The sequence below is a fragment of the Oryx dammah genome, unplaced genomic scaffold (assembly GCF_014754425.2).
Source record: "Oryx dammah isolate SB20612 unplaced genomic scaffold, SCBI_Odam_1.1 HiC_scaffold_13, whole genome shotgun sequence".
Taxonomy (NCBI): Eukaryota; Metazoa; Chordata; class Mammalia; order Artiodactyla; family Bovidae; genus Oryx; species Oryx dammah.
In genome coordinates, this window is record NW_024070197.1 from 53,958,721 (window position 1) to 53,984,611 (window position 25,891).

The window sequence follows — 25,891 nt, forward strand, 5'->3', positions numbered from 1 at the left end:
AGAAAACCACGCTTTTTTCCTAGGTATGGGGAAATGTCTTGGCAAGGAAAACATTTCCTTCCCCTCTCCAAATGCTAACAAATGGGACTTGAATTTAGATGGGCTTTTGAGTATTCTCAAGGAAAGGCTGGCCTGAAACACTGACCTCCAGCTTCTTTGAAACTGTGGCATGTGACCTTTCATTAGTGGACTTTTATTGGCTTTCCCAAAGTGTGGTGGGTTATGAGTGAACACACACACACACACCATGTTTGTTTGGCTAAGTAAAGATAACTGAAACCATAAAGCAAGCCAACTCCTTCAGCCTCACAGGTGACCCTCATGGAACGGAAGTGGTCTTCGGTTTGGCTTTTGTCTTGCCCTGGCCAGGACTCCAAATTCACCAGAAGAAACTGGTGAGAAGCTGGTTTCAGTCACTGGCAACACCATGAATTATAAAACACGAACGGTGGGAATGGCAGGTGGTGAAGAGTTTGAGCTTGAATATCAAAACACCCAGATTCAACTCTGACTGGGCTGCTATGGAAACCTGGGGGTCCCCTGAAACACTGTCTCTCACCAAGAGGGAGGGGAGATACTTATAGCTGACTCAGGGTGTTATATGGCAGAAACCAACACAGCACTGTCAAGTAACTATCTTCTAACTAAAACTAAAGAAAAGAGAGAGAGACACGCATGGAAAACTGGGAGGATTGTGGCCACCAGGAAGGGCTTCCAGGGTTCATGCCCATCAGTGTGGGTGGCCGTTCCTGGTGGGGAATCAGAACCATTCAACAGCAGGAGTATTTTCTAACAGTGATGATAATAATGTGTCATAGTTCAGGATTGTGAAGCCATTTTCAGGACCTCGAGCCGCTTTCCTCTTAATCTGAAAACCCCGCTGCCCCAGGCCTCAGAGACAACCTCAGCTCTTACGTAAAATGCTTTGGCCAGGTCCTCTCTGTGGCATTTGCTTGCTTCCTTGGGTGCCAGAGCCACCACTGCCTTCTCTTTCTCGATGGCTTTCAAGTCATTTTGTCCATCAATCTGTGGGGAATAAAAAAAGTAGGATTGCTCTAAAAAAAAGTAGGTGCACTGGTTTTATACGGATATGTCTTTTTAACGTATAACATACGCAGAGAAAGTGTGCAGATCTGAAGTGTATAGCTCAAAGTTTTACACACTGACCCATATAACCAGCCTCCAAATCGAGAAACACACATTCACATGAACAGCCCCCAGGAGATTTATTTTGCTGGGGTTTGAACTCTGTGCAAATGGTAACATGCAATATATATGCTTTTGTGTTTGGTTCTTTGACTCAAGGTTGTTAGTGAGATTCACGCATGATGGTGTGTGTGGTGATGGTTTGCTAATCTTTCATGGCTGCATAGTATTTCACCAGATGAGTATAGCACAATTTATTTTTCTGTTTTACTGCTGATGGGTTGTTTCCAGCTGTTGGCTGTTATTGACACATCTGTTTTCAAACAAACTTATTTTACTGAATGGAAAATCACAAAGCTGACAGAGCAGGGCAACAATTTACAGATTTAGAATCCTGGACCTTGAACTTCTGGGATTCTCAGTTAAGAATGCACCGAACCACAGAGAGTGGTTCCTGGTGGTGACTGGTGGTATCATGGCCTGTTTGGGGAGACATTTGCAATAACCTAAGACTTTATTTTTGGGGGGCTCCAAAATCACTGCAGATGGTCATCCCAGCCATGAAATTAAAAGACGCTTACTCCTTGGAAGGAAAGTTATGACCAACCTAGATAGCATATTCAAAAGCAGAGACATTACTTTGCTAACAAAAGTCCGTCTAGTCAAGGCTATGGTTTTTCCAGTAATCATGTATGAATGTGAGAGTTGGACCGTGAAGAAAGTTGAGCGCTGAAGAATTGATGCTTTTGAACTGTGGTGTTGGAGAAGACTCTTGCGAGTCCCTTGGACTGCAAGGAAATCCAACCAGTCTATCCTAAAGGAGATCAGTCCTGAGTGTTCGTTGGAAGGACTAATGCTGAGGCTGAAACTCCAATACTTTGGCCACCTCATGTGAAGAGTTGACTCACTGGAAAAGACTCTGATGCTGGGAGGGATTGGGGGCAGGAGGAGAAGGGGACAACCGAGGATGGGATGGCTGGATGGCATCACTGACTCAATGAACATGAGTTTGGGTGAACTCCGGGAGTTGGTGATGGACAGGGAGGCCTGGCGTGCTGCGATTCATGGGGTTGCAAAGAGTCAGACATGCCTGAGCGACTGAACTGAACTGAAGAAAAGGGGGAAACCAGTTAAAGTCTGGGTGTCCAGCAGGTCCAGGAAGAAGCCACATGAAACACCTAAAGGGCATGGGAGGACACGGTAACCTCAGAAATAGGAGAATGGTGAGTATTTTTGCAAAGTTATTCCTAGTATTCTGACACCCAGGACAAGATAATCATCTTTTCCTTTTCACCAGGTAGTTGGCACAGGGAAGGAGGAAGGGGAGAGGCTCTGCCTAACAGCCTCTTCCTCCAGCTGAAATAGAGACGGCAAGTTCCCCTTTTACTGCCCCTCATCTCCCAAAGGCCTCGTTTGCTCAGAAATGGGCTGCTGACCACACCCACTTCCTGGGGTTGCTTCTCACTGTTCCAACGACCAGGAAGCAACCAAGGATTATTACACAGATCACTTGGCCGACACTTTCCTTAAGTCGACCTCACCATCTTCACTGTGTGAGATCCACCTCCTGGAGAAATGTACATCACAGCCTGAGACAGGATGTTTTGTCTGCTCTCAAGACCTGGTTCAAATGTACCAAATCGAGGGCTTAATTCTTGCTCACACCACAGATGGAGGCAGTCCTGGGGTCACAGGACCTTCCTGCCTGGCTGTTCCCTAGCTTACCATTTCTGTCTGACCACTACCACACGCAATTCACTTTTTAGGCAGCAGCTCAATCAACCCTGAATGTATAAATCCAGCCCTCTCCTCCACCTTCGCCTCTCTGTCACTGTCTGTCTGTCTCTCTCTTTCTCTGTCTCACAAACACACACACATATCCCATGTTTGAAACATTTGGATAGATTCCAGTTGCTCTCAGGACAGAACCCTACTGTCTCCAAAATGGCTGCAGCAGACCCCCACCTCACACCCACCCTCCCTGTGTTCCTGGACTGGGCGGGGCAGCAGCATACCTAGCTAAAACTCTCCTGCCAACTGGAGGAGTCCCGGGTCCCCCAGGAGTGTGCCGCTCCAGTGCCCCTGCCAAAGATGGCACATTTTCCCGGCTGCCAAACCAAACATAAAATCAGGGGTTCTCGACCAAGGGCAGTTTTCCCCATGGGGGACTTTGCTAGTGCCTGGAGATGTGTTTAGTCCTCATAACTGAAGCAGGGGTGGTACTGGCATCTGGTGGGTAGAGGCCAGGCATGCGGTCAAGTTCCTTACAAGGAATGACCTGAAACAGAAAGGTCTGTACTGCAGAGGGCAAGAAGTCTCACTTCAGAGGTCAAGGACTATCTGGTCCTGACATCTTCCCAGACCAGATAGCCACCTGCTCTACCCTCTCAGCACCCTGGATGTCCCCCTGATGGCGCCTACACCACGGTCACTTGCCTAATGACCAGCAAGTGACTATCACTGAAATGCCTCCCTCTGCTCACAACGCAGCCCCTCCAGAAGGCGGGGTCAGTGCCTGGTACCCAGAGGCTGCTCCGTGGACACTCATCAGCTGGAGCCCAGGACATCAGTGCAAGTGCACGCGTACTTAGCTCCACAGGATGGGTGACTAGACACACGCTCTTGGCCACAAGGCTCCACTTACCCTCGTCATCAGTGCTGCCCAGGAGATGGTCCAGCTCCACTTGCCAGAATGTCTCCTCGGGCAAATGACAATCTCCCTGAATGATCACAGTTTCCTCATCTGCAAAATGAGGGTGATGCTGGCTAGCTACCCTCATCCTGCCCTTTTTTTTTTTTTTGAATCAAACAAATCTGTGCCTGGACAAGATGTGACATGGTCCAGACCTCCCATGAACCCATAGGAAATGCAGGTCCACACCTGCCCCAGGGACCAGGCCTCCAGCATGTGGCTGGAATAACAATGATGGTGACGTCACTTGGGTTGCTAAGCCATGTTTAGGTAACTCAAGAGCAGGAAGATGCACAGAGCAACAGAAGGGGCATGGAGGCTGGAATTGCCCAGACCTGGGTTCAAATCCTCCTCTGTCATTGACCAGCCCTATAACCAGGGACAGTAACCTGTCTCAGGTTGTTTTGAAGATTTAAAAACACCCAATGCTGAGGACTTCCCTGGTGGTCCAGTGGTTAAACATCCACTTGCCAATGCAGAGGACAGGAGTTCGATCTCTACTTTGGGAAGACTCCACATGCTGTGGGGCAACTGAGCCCGTGTATCACAGCTGCTAAGCCTGCGCTCCACGACAAGAGGAGCCACCGCGGTTAGAAGCTCGTGCACCCCCACGAAGAAGAGTCCCCCTCGCCGCAAGTAGAGAAAGCCCGAGAGCAACAGCGAAGACCCAGCACAGCCAAAACAAACAAAAAGCAAAATAAAGACAAAACCCAACGCTGTAGCTGCACTTTGCATGGGGCAGGTGCATTCAGTAAATATTCCATAGAAGATCAGTAGCCTAAAGACCCAGAGGGATTTAAGAGGTGTGGTGACCCCAACACTTCACAGCCTCTCTCTCTGACTTTGTCTTGCTGGGGAGATGTTTCCTGACATTCTCAATGAGGTTTCTACAAGTGGTTCTAGAAGATACATAAATGCTTGAATCTGTGTGGTTTTATTTTTAAATTTTTACTTATTAATTTTTTTGAGTCTGAAAGTACAGATAGGAAACCTGTGAATTCTATTTTTTTAAAATCTTTGATTTTCTTTTGATGCTGCTGCTGCTGCTGCTGCTAAGTCGCTTCAGTCGTGTCCGACTCTGTGCGATCCCAGAGACGGCAGCCCACCAGGCTCCCCCGTCCCTGGGATTCTCCAGGCAAGAACACTGGAGTGTGTTGCCATTTCCTTCCCCAATGCATGAAAAGTCAAAGTGAAGTTGCTCAGTTTTGTCCAATTCTGTGCGACCCCACGGACTGCAGCCTACCAGGCTCCTCCATCCATGGGCTTTTCCAGGCAAGAGTACTGGAGTGGGGTGCCATTGCCTTCTCCGCCTTTTGATGATAGGCTTAAATAATTTCTCTATATATTTCAGGTTTTTTTTAAAAAAGGGTCCATCAACAGATCAGTGGGTAAACAAAATGTGATCAAGCCCAAACAATGGAATATCATTCAACCTTAAAAAGGGAGGAATTCTGACACCTGCCACAACAAGAATGAAGTTTGAGGATGTTATGCTCAGTGAAATACACCAGTTACAAAAGGACAAATAATGTAATGACACCACTTACGTGTGGTACCTAGAATAGACAAACTCAGAGAGACAGGAAGTAGAATGGTGCTTACCAGAAGCTGGGTAATCGTTTTTGTTTTTGCTGTGCTGCTTGGCTTGTGGGATCTTTGTTTCCCAACCAGTGACTGAACCCAGGCCATGTCAGTGAAAGCTCTGAGTCCTAACCACTGGAACGCCAGGGAATTCCCAGGAGTTAGTGTCTCCTGGGGACAGACTCGGTTGGAGAAGCTGAAAAAGTTCTGGAGACGATGGTTGTGATGACTGGACAGCCACGTGAATGTACTCAATGCCACTGAACTGTGTGCTTAAAAACAGGTAAGATGGTAAATGTTTTGTACATTTTACCACACACAAAATCCAGAACAAGACAAAAAACAAAACAAAACAGGATCAAAGGAATCCAATCCCTCTGCCTTTGCAGGTCAAGACTAGCAAGAATTCCCACCCTTTCTTGGGAACTCTGTCCTTGGGAGCCAGCCAAATGGCTGAAAGAGGCTTGTGTGGATAAGGGGAGGGGCTGGGAAGGCAGCCTGGAGGAGGAGGGTCCAGCGGGAGACTCCTAACCCCAGCTGTGTTCCATGACCATGACCGTGACCGTGGGACAGAGTCTGAGCCCAAAGTGGGAGGGTGTCTGGCCTCCAACTGTGCTCTGTAAGTGAAAGCCATGGACACACTTCCGGGTCTGTGAACAAGAGAACTGAAGAAAGGGATGCGAATAAGTACAAGCTCTTGGCTGTTCATAGCAGCACAATTCGGAACAGCTCAGAGTCCATTAGCTGATGGAGTAACAGGATGTGCTCTTTCACATAGTGGAATATCATTCAGCCTCAAAGAGGAATGAAATGCTGGGACTTCCCTGGTGGTCCAGTGGCTAAGACTGTGCTCCCAATGCAGGGTGCCTGGGTTCGATCCTTGGTCAGGGAACTATATCCCACATGCCGAACCAACTAAAAATCCCACAGGCTGCAACTAACGCGCCCACATGTCGCAACTAAGACCTGGCACAGCCAGATGCATAAATAAAAATACAGATTTTTAAAAAGGAATGAAGTACTGAGGCATGCTACACTATAAGTTAAATTGCGTCTTCAAAAAAAGGTATCTTGATATGGAAGCCATCTAAGTGCCTATTAATAGATGAGTGGGTGAGGAAGATGTGGTGTCTACATATGTACACACACACACAATATTCCTCCTACTCAACCATGAAAAAAGAATGCAACCTCACCATTTGCAACAACATAGATAGACATAGAGGGTGTTATACTCAGTGAAGTCAGACCGAGAGACAAACACTGTATGATATCGCTTATATGTGGGCTCTAAAAAGCCACACAAATGAACAGGCATAACAAGACAGAAAGAGCCACAGACATTCAGGACAAACACGGGATTGCGAGAGGGGAGGGGTGGGGAGCAGAGAAATAGACGAAGGAGATGAAGAGGTGCAAACTTCCATTTGCAAAATAAACGTGTCACAGGTATAAACACACAGGGTGAGGACTATATAGACTAGTTAAGTAATGTCTTTGTATGGTGACAGATTTGTAACTAGACTTACCCTGGTGATCATTTTGACATGATCATCATATTGAAATGATGTATACCAGGAACTAACATTGTTGTAGGCCAATTAAACTTCAAAAACAAACAAAATCTGACCTCATAGGAAAAGAGATCAGATTTACAGTTACCGGAGGTGGGGACGGTGAGTTGGATGAAGGCGGTCAAAAGACAGAAATTTCTAGTTATAAGATAAATTAATACCAGGCATGTGATGTACAAAATGAAAAATATAATGAACCCTGCTGTATGTTATATACAAAAGTTGTTGGGAGGGTGAATCCTAAAAGTTCTCATCACGAGGGAAACATATGAGATGCTGGCTGTTCGCTGAACTTACTGTGATAATCATTTCATGACACTTAAGTCAAACCATGATGCTGTACATCTTAAACTTACACAATGCTGTACGTCCATTTATATCTTGATAAAACTGGAAGAAAAAAGAAGTTATCTTGAAGTCCTAACCCCCTGACCTCAAATGTGACTGAATTTAGAAACAGGGTCTTTACAGAGGTAACGAGGTGACAATGAGGTCATCAGGGTGAGATCCAGTTGAATACGACTGATGACCTCATAAGGAGAGTCCTGGACACGGAGACAGACCCGCATAGAGCAATCCCACTGCAAGCCCAGGCAACTGCTTCACCAGCAGCACTGGAAGCTAAGAGAAAGGCATGGGACAGGTTCTCCACTACGGCCATTAGAGCCAGGCCCTGCCCACAACGCGATCTTGGACATCTGGCCCCAGAACTATGAGAGAGTAAATTTCTGTTGCTTGAAGCCATCATAGTCTGGGGTGCTCTGTTCATTAACCCTAGGAAACAACATTCTCCAACACAAACGGACCTTGAAACCCCCGTGCTGATGAAGACAGACACAAAAGGCCACGTTATCACTTGATTTGGTTTTTATGAAATGTCCAGAACAGGTGACTTCCATAAAGAGAGAGCTTCCCTGGTGTCTCAGTGGCAAAGAATCCGCCCGCCAATGCAGGAGACCCAGGTTCGATACCTGATCCGGGGAGATCCCACATGCCGCGCAGCAACTAAGCCTCTGTGCCACAGCTCCAGAGCCTGTGCTCTGCAGCCTGGGAGCCACAACTACTGAGCCCACACGCTGCAAATACTGAAGCCCTGGAGCCTGTGCTCCACAGCGAGAGGAGCCACTGCAGTGAGAAGCCCGCACGTCACAGCTAAAGAAGAGCCCCGTTCATCACAATGAGAGAAGAGACCCCGTTCGTCACGACGAGAGAAGAGCCCCCATTCATCACAATGAGAGAAGAGCCCCCATTCATCACAACGAGAGAAGAGCCCCTGTTCATCATGACAAGGGAAGAGCCCCCATTCGTCACAATGAGAGAAGAGCCTCCGTTCGTCACGACGAGAGAAGAGCCCCTGTAGTAACAAAGACCTGCCGCAGCCTAAAATAAATAAATAGTTTTTAAAAGCAGAAAATGGACCTGTTCTAGTCATTTCGTTTGCAGATTTACTGCAGAATGGTGTCTGTTCAAAGTCAGCCACTGCAACAGTGCCTGTCAAGTAAGCACTGGAAAGAACCCCCATGCCACTAATAAAGGATGGGTACCATGGAGGAGAACAAGCAGTCCCTGGCTGCCCTGGACGCATTCAGTACTGATGATGAAAATGAGGAGGAGAAGAGGCGGCCTGGAAAGTTCAGGGGCTAAAGCGGATCAAGAGGGACAGTGAAGACAGAGAAGCACCTGAGAAGGAGAAGGAAGAAGCTGAACGCGTGTGAAGCCTGACTGAGGAAGAGGTGAGCTGAGTTTTGGGCAAGTGGCGAAGTCATCACCAACAAAGCTGTGAAGGGCAGATCCAAGTTCTTACACAGCATTGTCACTGAGGTGCCTTCTTCACGTGTGAGGATGGAGACGAATACGAGAGAGATTTTGGAGCGCTTCCTAGTGGTAAAGAATCCGCCGGCAATGCAGGAGACACAAGAGACACGGGTTCGATCCTGCGGTCGGGAAGGATGCTGGAGTAGGAAACGGCAACCCCCTCCAGTCTTCTTGCCTGGAGAATTCCACGGACAGAGGAGCCTGGCGGGCCACAGTCCACGGGGTCACAAATTCAGACGCGACTGAGGGGCTGAGCAACAGACACTGCCCAGCAGCATTCCCAAGTAGTGGCACCTTTAGCAATAGACTGAGAAGGAGAAAACAAAAGGGCAAAGCATATCATGAGCAACATGTTAGCCTGTCTATAACCAAGAAGAGAAGAGGATGGGTTTGCTAGCATAATCAGGGCACAGAGACCGGGGGCTGGTTGCCTTCGGGGCTCGAAACTGGGTGGTGGGAAGTAGGCAGCGAGAGACTTCTACTGGACCCCCTTTTGCGTCCTGTCGGATCCTGAACCCTGAGTGAGATAAACCAGTCTTCACTAAGCCTGGGGCAGGGCCTGAGCAGAAGGGGAGGGCCTTCCTAGGCTAGGATGCTCAGGATCAAAGACTGGGCCAATGTCAACTTGGAAAGGGAGGGCAGAGGCTGCGATGGGTGGGACCCATGAGGAGGGCGGCAGGGCTGGGAACACAGAGCAACAGGAGGCAAGAGGGATGTGAATGAACTCAAAGGGCTGGTTCATTGCTTTTTAATGCTGGGCGGGGGGAACTCTAACTGCAGAAACTGGGTGGAGGGAACATCACAGGGCCCACGTCTCACTGATCTGGGGCCTGATCCAGGTTCCCATCTACCAGCCGAGCAACCCTCAACAAGCCCTTTGACTTCTCTGAGCCTCCGCTTTCTCTTCTGTAAAATGGGGATAATGATACCACACATGGAGCATTGGTGAGGCGGAGGTTCTCAAGGTCCAGCCTCAGGTCAAGACGGGTTTCAGAGAGGTGTTTTCCAGCTCCTGAAATCACACCTAGTTGGTGTTCTCTGTGTGTGAATGATGGTGGTGTGAACCCAGACAGCAAAGAACTGCCAATACGACGTGAGGTGCTCAGAGTACAGGTCTTGTGGGGGAAGCAGATGGCGCAGCTGGGTTAGGAGGAGGCCACTGGGACTGGGGACCAACAGGTGGGTGGCAAGGTGAGGAGCCTGGTTACGCATAGGGAGATTAAGTAATGAGCAAATATATACCAAACATAATGTGAGCTGGCACTCTCACTGTTGGGGAACAGAGTTACAAATATACACAGAGCTGGCACCAGCCCTGGATTGAAAGCTATGATCAAATATATAAAATATACATGTATACACGCACACACAAGTATAAAACTGAATATGGCTCTAATAGTGTACACGTACACACACCTGCCCTGAGAGGGCCCAGAGGCCATAACACCCCAGGAGCATGGGCACACAGCACACCAGATCTTGATTTCTAAATACCCTTCTTCTGGGACTTTCCTGGTGGTCCAGCGGCTAAGACTCATCACTCCCAATGCAGGGTGCCCGTGTTTGATCCCTGGTCAGGCAACTAGATCCCACACGCCACAACTAAGAGTTCACATGCCACAGCTAAAGAGCCTGTGTGCCGCAACTAAGACTCGGTGCAGCAAAAGAAATTTAAAAAATAAATACGTATCCTTCCAGCGAAAAGAGCCAAGACTCCTAGAAGAAATGGCTGGCTCCAGGGCTGGCTCAGGGAAGGTACACAACGAGCTGGAATGTCTTGTTATGGCAGAGAGCAGGCAGATGCTCAGAGAATAACGGAAAGATGTTCAGACAGAAAAGTCACCATGAGAAAAGGCTTCTAATGGCCAAATCTGGGCATAAGGATTAAAAAAAATGAGGGTAACAAACTTTAACCCACTAACAGAACAGGAATTTGTGAGTGCATGAATCATGTATGAATGATGTATGAATGAACACACATCAGCTAGATAAAGAGGAGAAAGGGGCAGCTCTTTTTCCTTTTAAACTTTTCACTCTGTGTTGGGGCATAGCTGGTTAACAATGTTGTGACAGTTTCAGGTGAACAAGGAAGGGACTCAGTCATACCTATACATGTATCCATTCTCCCCGCAAATTCCCCTCCCATCCAGGCTGCCACATAACACTGAGCAGAGTTCCATGTGCTATTCAGTAGGTCCTTGTTGGTTATTGATTAAAAAATATATATTTATTTATTTGGCTGGGTGGGGTCTTAGTTGCGCCATTTGGGAGCTAGTTCTCAGACCAGGGATGGAACATGGGCCTCCTGCATTAGGAGCATGGAGTCTTAGCCACTGGACCATCAGGGAAGTCCCTGTCCATTTTAAATATAGCAGTGTGTACATGTCCAGCCCAAATTCCCCAACTATCCCTTTCTCCTTGTGCCCCGGTAGCCATACGTTTGTTCTCTAGGTCTGTGAGTTAGGACAGCTCTTTCTGATACCAAGCACCAGGTAGTAAATGAAGAAGGAATGATAAAATTGGACAATTGCTGTTCAGCAAACATTCTAAAAGTAATGGGTTCACCAATCAAAAAATGGGCAGAAGACCTAAACAGACATTTCTCCAAAGAAGACACACAGATGGCTAATAAACACATGAAAAGATGCTCAACGTCACTCATTACTAGAGAAACGCAAATCAAAACTACACTGAGACATCACTTCACACTGGTCAGAATGGCCATCATCAAAACTCTGTGAATAATAAATGTTGGAGAGGGGGTAGAGAAAAGGGAACGCTCTTGCACTGTTGGTGGGAACGTAAATTGATACAGCCACTATGGAAGACAGTATGACGATTCCTTAAAAAACTGGGAATAAAAATACCATATAATCCAGCAATCCCACTACTGGGCATACACCCTGAGGAAATCATAATTGAAAAAGACACATGTACCTCTGTGTTCATTGCAGCACTACTTACAGTAGTTAGGACATGGAAGTAACCTAGATGTCCATCGACAGATGAATGGATAAAGAAGCTGTGGTACATATATACAATGGAATATTACTCAGCCATAAAAAGGAATGGATTTTAAGTCACTTCTGATGAGGTGGATGAACCTATTATAGAGCACACACACGTATAAAACTGAATAGGGCTCTAATGGTGTACACGTACACACACCTGCCCTGAGAGGGCCCAGAAGACATAACACCCCAGGAGCATGATTTCCAAATACCCTTCTTCTGGGACTTCCCTGGTGGTCCAGCGGCTAAGACTCATCACTCCAATGCAGGGTGGATGAACCTATAAAGCCTATTATATAGAGTGAAGTAAGTCATAAAAGTAAATATCATATATTAACGCTTATACCTGGAATCTAGAAAGGTGGCACTGATGAGCCTATGTGCAGGACAGCAATGGAGATGTGATGGGAGCAGGAGGAGTGGGTGGGACAAATGGAGATGGAGAGGGTAGAGTGGAAACATATACACTCCCATAGGTAAAATAGCCAATGGGAATTTGCTGTATCACTCAGGGAACTCAAACTGGGGCTCTGTGACAACCTAGAGGGGTGGGATGGAGTGGGAGGCGGAGGGAGGCTCCAGAGGGAAGGGACACATGTATACCGATGGCTGATTCATGCTGATGTATGGCAGAAACCAACATAACATTGTAAAGCGATTATGCTTCAATTAAAAATAAATATTTTTTTTAAAGTAATGGGTTCAGGCAAGAATCACCAACAGATGCTAAAACTGAGCAAAAATGAGAAAAAGACTATTGACATAGCCTCAAGACAACTTGTCATAAAATACTGGATTGGCCAAAAGTTCATCTGGGTTTTCCAGATGCTCTTCCTGAAAAATCCAAAGGCACCTTTTGTCCAGCCCAATATTAATTGATTACAACAGGGAAAACAGGAACTTCACAGAAGAGAAACCTGGCCAGTGGGAGTGGAGAATTCATGCACAGAATCTAGGCTGGCCTGGGTCCACACTCCCTGGGGAGTTGCGTGGGCCTGGGCAAGTTACTTCACTTTCCAAGGCTCAGATTCCTACAGGGATTTCTGTAAGGATTCAAAATAATATGCTGCATCCATAGGTGTTCCGCAGAACATTGTTCTGAAAATGAAAAGAGGGAAACTACCCAAAAGCCCATCAGCTGGGGATGTGGGTTAAATTAAATGCCTACACAGCTGCTAGGAAAGAATGTGCTTCTATTTACAAGAGCCAAGACAACCTAAGTGTCCATCAGCAGAGGAATGGATAAAGAAGACGTGGTCCATACATACAGTGGGATACGACTCAGCCATCAACAGGAAGTAATGCCATTTGCAGCAACGTGGATGAGCCTAGAGATGATGATACTAAGTGAAGTAAGTTAGAGAAAGACCAGCACCATATGATATCACTTACATGCGGAAACTAAAACACGGCACAAACAAACTTATCTACAAAATAGAAATAGACTTATAGACATAGAGAGCAGACTTATGGTTGTCAAGGGGGAAGAGGCTGGGGGCCGGATGGACTGGGAGTTTGGGATTAGCAGAGGCAATCTATTATGCTGATATATAAAATGGATTAAGAACAAGGTCCTACTGCAGAGCACAGGGAACTATACTCAATATTCTGTAATAAACCATGATGGGATGAAAAAGAATACATATATGCATAACTGAGCTGCTTTGCTGTACAGAAGAAACTCACACAACACTGTAAATCAACTGTACTTCAGCAAAATTTAAGAAACAGGAAAAGAGGACTTCCCTGGTGGTTCAGTGGCTGAGAATCTGCCTGCCAAGGTAGGGGACACAGGTTCAATCCCTGGTCCAGGAAGATTCCGCATACCATGGAGCAAGTAAGCCCATGAGCTGCAACTAGTGAGCCCGTGTGCTCTAGAGCCCGTGCTCTGCAAGAAGAGAAGACACCGCAATGAGAAGTCTGTGCGCCGCAACGGAGAGTAGCCCCCACTCGCTGCAACTAGAGAAAACCTGTGCACAGCAAAGAAGACCCCGCAGAGTCAAAAATTTAAAAAAAAAAAAAAGAAAGAAAGAAAAAAGAAAAGAACGTGTTTGATCAGGATGTACTGAGGGGAAGTGTGAAGGGTGGAGGAGTTTCCTGTTGTGTGTGCAGTAGGACTCTATGTACAAAAAGTAAATAAAAAGACACTTATGTTGTCGTATACAAACAATGGTAATTACTGTGTGATCAGATGCTGCCTGAATACTTCACACACAGTGAATCATTCCACTCCACACCAGAGCTCTGAGGCAGGTACACTTGACCCCACTGGACAGAAGAAAACACAGAGGCAAGGGAGAATTAAGAAATTGGCTTAGAATCTTCTGCTGGCAGGTGGGAAAACTGGACTTTGCCTCCAGGTGGCCGGTGCCGCGGACGCCAGTGTTCCTAATCACAGCCTCTCTCAAAGGAGGCCGGGACTGCCCAAATCAACGGCAATCTGATTACTGCAAACCGATTAGCGGCAAAGGGCAACTAATCCCTCCACCTCCCCATCGAGGAGGAAAGAAAAGAAGGGAGGGAGTGAAGGAGGAATTTCAGACTGCAAATTTACTCTGGTTTATGAGGGGAAAAAAAAAAAATCAAACTAAAAAACTAAGACAAGTTTTGAAAGGCAAAAGGAAAAAGGACAAAGAAGTGGGGCGGAGGTGGGGGAGGATAAAGAAAAAATAATGTAGTGTTCCTGGTTCATAAAAGACAGTAGAACACTAACATTAGCCTAATCCAATGGTCAGTGAAGGCAAAACTCACTCAAATTTCAATATGATGGCACTTGGGGAAGGGAGGAAGGGGCAGCCCAGTGGGGGGATTTCTGACACTGGAGATGCAGTGCCGCTGAATGAGACTAGCAACCTACAGAATCCCCCAGGTCAGAGGAGGGAGGCCATCCTCCAGGGCGTGCATGAAATGTGGCCTATGTAAAAAAATAAAATGAGAATGGGTAGCTTGCCTTCAAATCTCAGTTCGCCAAGTCCCTGCCACCTCCTCCAGGAAGTCTCCCCAGACTGCACCTTGATGGCAGCAGCAGCAGCAGCAGCAGCAGCAGCATCCCCACAGGCTACAGGCACACACAGGCTGTGTCTAACTCTTTTCTTACATGTGCTGCTTTCCTTCATGGGGCTTATCTCACCTTGTAATTATATACTCACTAGTATAATGTCTGTCTTACCTACCAGATTATAAGCTCCTCTGGGTAGTACAAGTGTTTAACTCACTAAAAGGATCTGGCCTCAGGAGGACAGATGTCACAGGGATGGAGAAAGAGTGCTTATCACACACAGGGAACATCAGAACCACCAGAGGGCTGGTTGTGACTCAGACTTCAGATTCCTGGGCCCCAGACCGCATTTGGGGAAGAGCTATTCTAAAGTAGCCACAGAAGTATGTGAAGGGCAGAAAAAGGCTGTGCAGAGCCTGCAAAAGAGGAAAACAAATGGCAAGAACGTCTGGCATGTCCAACTATAGACCTCACACAAGGATACCCCACCAGGCTGGCTGAGCTGCCTGCAATGATCTGCCGGTGCCGACCTGAAATTCTTAAACCGTTTTTTAAGAAGGGGCCCCACATTTTCATCTTGCAATTTATGTAGCCAGTCTGGCTCCTGAGCATCTCACTGCACACTCAACCTGAGCTCAGAGAGCAATGGGACAGGGATGATTCCTAATAAAAACCATCGCCGCTGTTTGAGCTAGGCATCGTGCCGAGTTTTCCTTACATTCTCTCGTTTATTCTTATGACTATATTCACCCCAGGAAAGCACACTTGCATCAGCACCTACACACATCACCTGATCTAATGTTCACAAAGAGCCATGAGGAACCTCAAAGCCACTAAGGGCACATACCCACTTTCAGAGACAGACATTCGGATGTGCAGAGACAGAGAATGTGCCCAAACTCACACAGCCAGGGTGATGGAAGCCAGGGTGGGTTCCAGCTCTGGGCTCCTGGTCCCCAAACCCTGCCTACACCAAGATCTCCTGGTTAGGAGCGGTCTTTCAGGCCAATACTCTTTCCCCCGACCCACAAGTTCCACCAGACTCAGTCTCACTGGAGAGGCACAGACAGAAGGATTCTGAGATGTACCTGGGGTGATCCTGGGTGTTAGCTGTAGACCCAGTTAGCACGGTAGTCTGGGTTCAATGGTTTGAACTATAAAGGATAATTATGGGTAGGGCTTGACTTTATTCCAGAGGTCTCAAGTTGCTCTCGCCCCAGGGACTCCAGAATCATGAATTTGGAGCACATCTTCCTTGGTAAGTACTTGAGTTTCAAGTCGCGTCAGACACGTGCTCTGCTGGGCTCCACTACCCACCCACAAGAAGGTCACAGTGAAGAAAGCCCAGCCGGAAGGACACAGCTCATCTCCAGGGGTTTGGGACACACAGGTAGGGCTGACAAACACGGTTTTAAGAGTGTCTGTACTTTGAGGGTGAACTTATGGTTGCCAGGGGAGATGTATGGGGGAAGGGACAGTGAGGGAGTCTGGGATGGACATATACACACTGCTATATTCAAAATGGGTAATCAACAAGGACCTACTGTAGAGCACACGAACTGTGGCAGCCTGGGAGAGAGGGGAGTCTGGGGGAGAATGGATATACGTATATGTATGGCAGCCTTCTCTGTCCATGGGATTTTCCAGGCAAGGGTACTGGAATGGGTTGCCATTTCCTTTTCCAGGGGATCTTCCTGACCCAGAGATCAAACCCAGGTCTCCTGCATTGCAGGCAGATGCTTTACCCTCTGAGCCACCAGGGAAGCCCCATATGTATGGCTGAGTTCCTTTGCTGTCCACCTGTAACGTCACAACACTGTTAACCGGCTATACCCCAATACAAAAATAAAAGTTTAATTAAAAAAAACAAAGAGTGATTGAGACCTCTATGAAGGTTACCTATCCCCCAACCATGGCCCACAGAAGCCCCCCCGCCCAACAAACACCCTCCCAGATATTTTCTACAAGGAACTCATATTCCAGGCAGAATTGTCTTCCCCTCAAACCCACATGCTGATGTCCTAACCCCAGCACCTCAGGCTGTGACTGTTTGGAGAAAGGGATTTCCAAGAGGTGATTAAGTTAAAATGAGGTCATTAGGATGGGTCTGGTGTCCTTGTCGGAAGGAAAGATTAGGACATGGAGGGACGACCGTGTGAGACACGGCAGAAGTCGGCCGGCTGCGAGCTTGCTAGCCACCCCACCCGCAGGAGCTCGAGGAACCCAGGGTCCTTTACCCTTAAGGCTCACACTAGGTCTGGACCAGGGTTTCCAACACAGCATCTTCAGACATGCTCTCAAAAGCCTGTAAGTTTTCGAAGATCTTACAGACTTTGAATATGTTTTAATAGCCAGCCTAATATAACACAGCATAAAGACCTTCCCGGTGGCTGGTTTATAACAAAGAGCTGTCATACGACCCTGGTGTCACGCCTGCATCCAGGACAACAATCACACGGTGCGCTGAAGGGATGCAGGCTTCTTGGAAGCCCAGAGGGAACTTGGTGGGAGCATGGAGCCATCACAGGGCACGCGGTGACGTCGGCATATCGACTTCAGGAAGTCTGACCTGTGAAGCGGGCAACCGTGCTGCCAGGGAGGCCGTCTGCAAGCCCAGTCTCTGCCCGTGGCTACCTGGCGTGGGTGATGAGCAGTGAGCACACTCGTCAACACACTGTGAAGAAACAACCCTTCCACAAGGTCTTGTCTTCAAGTTCTATGATGATTACATGACGGGCAGGTGTCCTGATCTAGCAGACACAGTCTTGGTCTGCGTAAACGCCGTTTTATATACATATGGGTAATTAAACATTTCCAGCAGAAGCTTTATCAAAATCAAAATTCAAAAGAGTCTGAAGATTGGACCTCAAGGCCTTCCCTGGTGGTTAAGAATCCACCTTGCAACTCAGGGGACATCGGTTTGATCCCTGGTCCAGGAAGATCCCGCATGGCACGGAAGAACTAAGCACATGTGCTACAACTTCTGGGCCCACGTGCCTAGAGCCTGTGCTCCACAACGGGAGGAGCCCCCGCGACAGGAAGCCTGCACACCGCAACTAGAGAGGAGCCCCCGCTTGCCACAACTAGAGAAAAGCCTGTATGGAGCAACCAAGACCCAACACAGCCAGGGGAAAAAAAAAAAAAAAAGACCGGACTCAAGACTAATAAAAACACTAACTAAAACAGACAGCTGTGGAGCAAACTTTATACCAGGCGTGGTTCTGTTTAGCGAGTGATCTCATTTAAGGGACTATTTCTTTCTACCAGTGTGGCAGGCAGCCTCTAGATACCTCCATCACCCTGTCTCCCTTTATTCACACCCTGGTGTCATCCCCTCCCCTTTGAGAACCAGCTGGACCTAGACTCCTTCCAGTCAACAGAAGATGCCAGAAGTGAGGAGACGCCCGTGCAATCAGCAGCTCCAGGCGGTAATCCCTCCCCCTGAGAGCCTTCAGATGAGACCACAGCCCTGGGGAGAGCTAGACAGCAACCTCAAGAGAGACCTAGAGCTGGCAGTACCCAGGAAAACCACCCCTAGACCTGTGACTCAAAGAAACTGGGAGAGAAAGTCATTTTCAGCTGCCACGTTTGGGAGTAACATGTTATGCAGCAATCAACAATGAACATAACCATTCCACATCACTGGTTGACTTTTGATACGAGGTTACCAGTCACGTCAAAACACAGTTGCTACATGTGTACTTCATAATCTTATTATAAATGTAGTTTTCATAATAAGCATGTGACTATGTTTATTGCCAATTTTAGGTTTATACTTATTTAAGTCACATTTTAGTATGAAGGGCTTCCCAGGACTCAGAGGTAAAAAATCTGCCTGGTAATGCAAGAGACATGGGTTCAATCTCTGGGTCGGTAAGATCCCCTGGAGGAGGATAATGGCAACCCACTCCAGTATTCTTGCCTGGGAAATCTGATGGACAGAGCAGCTTGGTGGGCTACAGTCCATGGGGGTCGCAAATAGTTGGACATGACTAATATAAGACAACACTGGGGGGAGCTTCCCTAGTGGTCCAGTGGCTAAGACTCCATGCTCCCCAAGTGAGGGGCCTGGGTTCAATCCCTGGTTAGGGGACTAGATCCCACATGCTCCAACTAAGAGTTCTCATGCCACAACTAAAGATCCCATATGCCACAACTGAGACCAGCCAGATAAATAATAAATACTTAAAAGACAACCCTGGGGGCTTCCAATAGGTTTCTTCAAGATGACTATTCCTAAATTTTGAGAAACACCAAAGATCTCTGGGGGTGCCTGTGTGTGCATGTGTGTGCCTGTGTGTGCGTGTGTGCGTGTGTGTGTAAGTCTCAGAACTCCTCTTCCTGCAATCCAGTGTAATCTCTTAAAATCTCAAATGTGACTGTGTCTGTTCTGTTCACTGCATGCCTCATGTTTGGCACACCTGCGAATAAATGAATGATTGTCCTGCCCCAGCGTAAAACCTTTCCATGATTCCCTGTCGCTCTATGGAGGGAACCCAAATTCTTCACAAGGCCCAGAGCCTCTGTGAGGTCCGCTTCTGCAGCCTCATCCTCTCCCACTAAGCCTTGCACCTCAGTCCCTTCTGCCTAGAACTCTCCATCAACTCTGCCCTTCCCACATCTCCTAGTTGTTGCCACTCCAATGAATCTCTTAAACATCCCTTCTCATTAAGCAGTCAGCTGTGGTCTGTGGTTTGGGGCCCATCTTAGGCAGGGCACCACGAGGGCAGGGAGTGTATGCGTCCTTTCCTCCACTCCATCCCTGGCGTGCAGCACCAGCCTGACACACGGCAGGTGTTTGGTGAAATCTGGGCTGAATGAATGACCAAGACATGGGTCGGCTGGGACCTAGTCTTCACCCTGCAGAGCCCCAGGGAGATGAATCAGTTCACCAACCAGGAAGGCAGTGCGGGACGGAGCCATGCCAGTCTCAGTTAAGAGATGGGAGCCCCGAGGGTCAAAGATAACTTTAGGAGTTGGCACCGAGTCATCCAGGAAGCAGGAATTTCTGGTCCAACATTTCCTTAGCCAAGGTTCTGATGGGCAGAGAAAGCTTTTTCCCAGTAACAAAAGCAGGTCTCCCAAATGCTTTCCTTTTCCTGACGTTGGAAATGCAGCAAGAATAAACCATCTCCAGAGCATAAGGACTGTGCTGACTCAGCCTTGGATGCTCCTGACTCTGGGTCCTCCTCCCTTGACCCCTGTCTCAACCACCTGTCCCCTGCCCAGTCACTCCACTTTTTTTATTCTCCTTCCTACTGGAAACTGGTGGATTTCTCTGTTGACGGTCAGTCTCTGCCATGAACTTTGTTTTGGACACAGCTGTAACCTTACCACCTGGCCAATCTGAGAGCCTCCAAAGCCTCATCTATCACGTGCATACAATTAATACAACTCAGGGGTGAAGAGACACAACAAGGTCTCAATAATAATTAGTATGATAACTGGGGTGACTCGGCAAAGTGGAAGGGAGGTTCAGAGCCTGCCCAGGACATCACCTACAACAAGTGCTCATGAAGGAGAGTTACTACTATTGCGGAAATGATCACGGTAAGCAAATTTGCTTCTTTTTTGAAGTGGAGGACATAAGTGTGAGAGCAGACTGTGAGCTGAGCTGGCAGGAAACAGGTGACCTGGCTGGCCAGCTGGCCGCCTCCCTCATCACACTCCTCATGTACTTTTTAATAATTTCCTGGGTTTGCTGAGCTGCCTTTAGAGACAGGTTACTTGGTTTCTCAGCCAGCCTGCGCGGCTGGCTGCCTGGGTTTCCCGTCTCACCGCCCCTCCACTGCCAAGTTGTCATACGTGCTTCAGGGTGCTGCTGAGAACACGTCAAGTAGGTGAGTGCCCCTCCACCCCCGAATACCTACAGACAGGTTGAAGACCTGTCCCACTTTTAAGGGACTCTCTGAAAGGCTCTGGGGGCATGAAGCCCACCTTGGTTCAGAGATCAAATTCTCCCTAGCATCTCTATTCAGGATACGTCATCCCCATACCTGGCACACTTAAGTGTTAGTGTTAATTGCTCAGTCATGTCTGACTCTTTGCGACCTCATGGACTGTAGCCCACCAGGTCCCTCTGCCCATGGAATTCTCCAGGCAAGAATACCGGAGTGGGTAGCCATCCCCTTCTCCAGGGGATCTTCCTGACCCAGGGATCTAACGCAGGTCTCCTGCATTGCAGGCAGATTCCTTATCGTTGGAGCCGCCAGAGAAGCCCCAGGTACTTGGCAAACCGAGACATCCCATAGAATCTGGCTGTAACCAATGACATCAGGAGTGCTTGAAAAATACCCAGCTTGATGCAAAAGCCAAAGATGAAGTGAAAAAGAAAAATAGAAAAAGTAACATAGAGCAGGCAACCAGCCTGGCAAATTAACTCCAAATTCCTTCAACAAAATGAGTCACACGGCATACACAGAGGGAGAGAAATGGATTTCAGCGAAATAATTGGACTTTGTATCCAACCCATGGTTAACATACACCTCACATATGAAAAACAGAGATTATTTGAGAACTGCCAGACACAGCCCTGTGGTCTGCCATCCTAGCACCAGAATTCTCATGCTAGAGTCCATCTATAAAACACTATTTCAAACACGCACACACAAATATTTAAGACCCATACTACCAAAATGTTTTGACCGTTGTCAAGATTTTCCAACAGCTCTCATTCATTAAAAAGTCAATTTAACTTTGAGGTTTCCCTTCAGCCGTCAAAAGGCCATGAGCACCTGCAGAGGACTGCTTCAGGAATTTTATTTTTGAACGACTCATTTACACTTTAAAAACTGCAGAGACCCAGAGATGCTTCTGCAGAAATACCACGTTCTCTGCCCTTGGTATCATGCGGTGAGTTCCGCTTACAAGCCTAAGGAGAAAGTTGGTGACCCCTTGACCCCGCTGCCTCTCTGGGTCCTCCACGTGGATGGACTTTTGGGGACAGGAGTGTCAGCCTGTCCACTGGAAAAACTCTCCTGGCCCTAGAATCCTGTTGGTTTATCCTAGAGGGTCCTCTGGAGGCTGCAAAGCTAGCAGAGAAATCTGAGTGGTTTTTGAGAAAGTGGCTCTGGAGATGCCGGAAGCAGAACTGAAAGGCATGGCCACTCTTACTCTGATTTCCACCATCACTGCTACTATTTATGCTCAAACATTTGCACAACACTTTTTGTCACCAATGCCCCCCAACTACCCCATTCAAGTAACTTAAATTCCGATAGCAGTCTAGCTGGGGAGACCTGGGAATTTAAATTCTCTGGAGTCAGATAAACCTAGGTTAGGTCTGCTCGGTCATTGCTAGGCGTGTGCCCCTTATCGGACATATTTACCCTGTTTCGGCCTCAGTCTGCATCTGCAAAATGGGCTGGCATGGGAGAGTTAAAAAGCTTAAAAGGCGAACGCTGGGCCCAGAGCAGAAATGCGAGCTGGCGTTGTTAGGAAGACGCCTTCTTTCTAGAACCAGGGGAAGGCGGGCGAGCTGGGGGAGCGCAGCCTGCGGTGCGCAGACGGGGTTGTGGGGTAGGACGGGGTGGGGGTCAGGTCTCACGCCCCGCGCCCGGGTGCCCGGACTCACCAAGGTTTCCAACTCGCCCTTCGCCAGCAGCTCGTACTTGTGGCTCGAGCCCCAGAAGGCGAGCTTCTGCAGCAACTTGGAGAAGCGTCCTTCGAACATAGTAAGCGGGTGCAGGTCCCTCGCCCAGCCTCCCGTCTCGCCGGCGGCCGCCGCCTGTGCCTGCGTCCCTCCGTCCCTGGCGTGGCCGGGGCTGGCTGCGCGCGCCCAAGCCTCCCGGGCCAGGCCCAGGTTACCAGGTAGCCGCCTACCTGCCTGCCGCAGGTGAGGCCCCGCCCCCGGGGCGGAGCTGCGCACAGGGAGACCCTCGGCGCACCTGGCCCCGCCCCTCCCGGACTTTCCCGCCCTTGAGGCGGGAAGGCCCGGGGACTGCAGAGGCGCCTCAAAGCTTGGGCTGTTTCCCGAACTTGCCCAATCGTGAGATGCAGCTGGAGCCGGGGGGATGGGGTGGAGACGGGCGATAAACCAGACACCTCCCTACCCTGAGTCACTGAGCGGACCGGGGAGCTGAACTTTACCGAGCACCCAGGTGATTCTCCTGGGGAGCCACGTGAGGTCAGCTAAGATGCTGGGAGCACGTTTAATGTGAGCTGAGGCTCCTAGAGCTGCCAGGAGGCTCGGGAGCGGCCACGTGGCTTTTCTGAACGCGATTGCCAGTTTGTTATTGCAGGAGAAGACAGCTTAAGACCTCACCTCCAGGAAGGGGCCTGGGAGGGAATCCCACGAGCTGGACAGTTTGAGGAGCCGCTGCCTTTGGGCTTCACCTGGTGCTGGATGGTCTATGAGCTCTTTATTCTCATTTGCAGAGCAGGCTCCTGTGCTTGCTAATCGTGGGACCTGGAGCAGGTTTCTTAAATGTTCACAGACTCAGTTTACTCATCTGTAAAATGACCACCATAATGGCACCTCCTTCATAGTGAAATTGAGAGGAAATTTGCTGGACCATCTTATATGGGAAGAGCTCAGGGCAGGGCTTGGCATAGTGTATTGGGTATGGAGATGGCATATTCACTCTCATCATCACTGGGCTCACATGGCTCCCAAAGCCTGTGGGTGAATGTGCAGTGTAGACGGTTTTCAGCCTCCAAGTGGATATACTGAGATGTGTAAGGGTTTCGGCTTCACACAGCACGGGAATCCAGAACAAGACCCACTGGTTAGTAGGGAGGGGGCTTCAGAGGAGGCTGTGCCACTATTGTGTGCCTCAGTTTTCTTATCTGTTGAATGGGGTTACTTAAGGACTGTAGGGCAGGACACGTGTATGTGTCCATTAAATTGTGCTGCCTCTTCAGAGCAAACGTTTGCCACTTACCCCAGCTGTTCCCCAAGGGGTGGCCATGTCAGCCCCACTCAACCCAGTGGGTTCTAGAAGCCCTTCTTGTTTCTCCTGCCTCTTCCCCTCTTTGCAGAAACGACACTGCCCACTTCCATCAATTTCAGCAAAGGCCCAGAAGTGACGAGAAAAGCAAGACTCTGGTGTGAGTCAGATTTTAATTCCAGTCCTGTTCCTAGCCAATGGGTGACCTTGGGCGATTCTTATCACCTTTTTGCACCTCAGTTTACTCACCCACAAAATGGGGGTGACACCACCTACCTGAGTCAAGGTCTGGAGCCTCCAACTGAATGCTTTGGGGAAAGTTTGATAAACAGATTATTTGTGAGCAGGGGGTGATGTGTTGGGCAAATACCTTTGCCTTGAAAGCTCCACCTCAGCTCCAGCTCAGATTGTCAAGAATTTGTGGGTCAGGCATGAGAATGTCCAGGGCATTCAGGAAGCAGATTCTGGGCAGTGGATATTGAGCAACATTCAGACCTGTTGTGAATTAAAAAAAGAAAAAAATGAAATGGATTACAGAGAAAGTAGTTTAAGAGACCAGCTTTGTGCCTGGAATGGCTGAATGGACACTGTTAGGCTTAAGTTTGCTTAACTTTTCTTTTTGTTGCCTTGTGATCAGAAAATGTATCTGTACACGGGTTTGTGAACCTTTCTTAATTTACTGGGACTTTGTGCCTGGTATGTATGTGATTTTTGTAAATATTTCAATCTCACTAGACAAGTTGATATATTCCTTGGAAGGGTCTTGGTAAGCTGTACTTTTCTTTGTAAATTTGTTCTGTATTTATTCACTCTGATTTTCTGGCTCCATTGCTCATGTCTTTATTTTTGACCACTTGACCTGACAAAGGAGGATAAGAGAGAGTTTCAAATTTCCCAGCTGAGTTGCTTTCCTGTCCATTTTTGCCTGCAGCCTATTGGATCCTAGAGTCCACTCTCAAGGAATTACTTTACACAAGACAGGGAATTCCCTGGCAGTCTAGTGGTTAGGACTTGGCACTTTCACTGCCGAGGGCCTGGGTTTGATCCCTGGTTGGGAACTAAGATCCCACAGGCTGAGTGGCACGGCCAATAATAATAATAATAAAAGAATCGGTGATAGGAGAAGCAGAGCTGAAAATTAAAGGAAAAAGAATTCAGATAAGACTGTTGCTGCGAGACTTTCTGAGGTTGGCAGCTCTGAGAGTGATGGATCCTGATGCTCTGGCCAGCCTGGAGAGACAAGAGTACCACTCAGCCCAAAGCATCCAGCCTTTCTTGAAATATCAGCCCTGGGCAACTTGAACAATGAGATCACACTCTTCAAGTCCCATTCACTCTCGGTATGAAAGTGGTGTCATTTCATGACCCATAAGTTACCTCCCAACAACACACCCTGTTGGGAGACCTCAATGCAATCCCGAGGCACCTGAAATATATTTGGTAATAAACCTCACTGGGAAAGTCTAAGGTTGGAATTTGAAGGCATCCTATTAACAAGAGGTACAGAATACAAGGGGTACATGAGTACTGGAGTGGGTTGCCATTTCCTTCTCCAGGGGATCTTCCCAACCCAGGAAGCTTTACTATCAGGCAGGTGTTTACCAAGCAGGCAGACACTTTACCATCTGGCCACCAGGGAAGCCCATATATATATATATATGTATGTATGTATGTATATGTATATGTATATGTTTAGTTTTAGAACTTCATTTGAAGTTGATGCTGTTTACATATACCCTTAGTTCTGTTTGTTTTTTTAATGGCTGAGCACACAAGCAGTAATATAATCATGTCACAGATGGAGAAATTAGAATTTAGAGAAGGAAAGCCACTTTCATTCATTAAGCAAATATTTTTAAGCATCTGCCACGTGGCCATGGAGACCAACCACTGATACACGTGACCTCTGTCCCTGCTTTCTTGCATCTTATCTCCTAGTGGGTGTGACAGGCTACAAACAAACCAGACTGTCAGGCAGTTGCAGGCAGTGGATGTAGTGGGTTGAGTAAAGGGCCCCCTAAAAGTATTCATCCATGTCCCAATCCCCAGAAGCTGGGCAATGTAACCTGATTTAGGAAAATGATCTTTGAAGATATGATTAAGATAAGGATCTCAAGGTGAGATCATGCCAGATTAAGTAGGTGAGCCCTAAACCCAAGGACTGGTGTCCTCATAAAAGACAGGAG

At 48.0% G+C, this 25,891-nt stretch overlaps 1 protein-coding gene across 1 annotated transcript in view; it reads right to left on the bottom strand.

Annotated features, from left to right (window-relative positions):
- ATP2C2 (ATPase secretory pathway Ca2+ transporting 2) overlaps positions 1 to 22,597 on the bottom strand; it is a 77,969-nt gene extending 55,372 nt beyond the window's left edge. Inside the window, exons 1-2 of the mRNA XM_040253988.1 lie at positions 22,391 to 22,597; positions 916 to 1,026 (exon numbers count right to left, since the gene is read on the bottom strand). Coding sequence (XP_040109922.1) covers positions 916 to 1,026; positions 22,391 to 22,489 — 210 coding nt within the window. The 5' untranslated portion in view covers positions 22,490 to 22,597. The remainder of the gene's footprint in view (positions 1 to 915; positions 1,027 to 22,390) is intronic.
- Between the last annotated feature and the right edge of the window lie 3,294 nt (positions 22,598 to 25,891).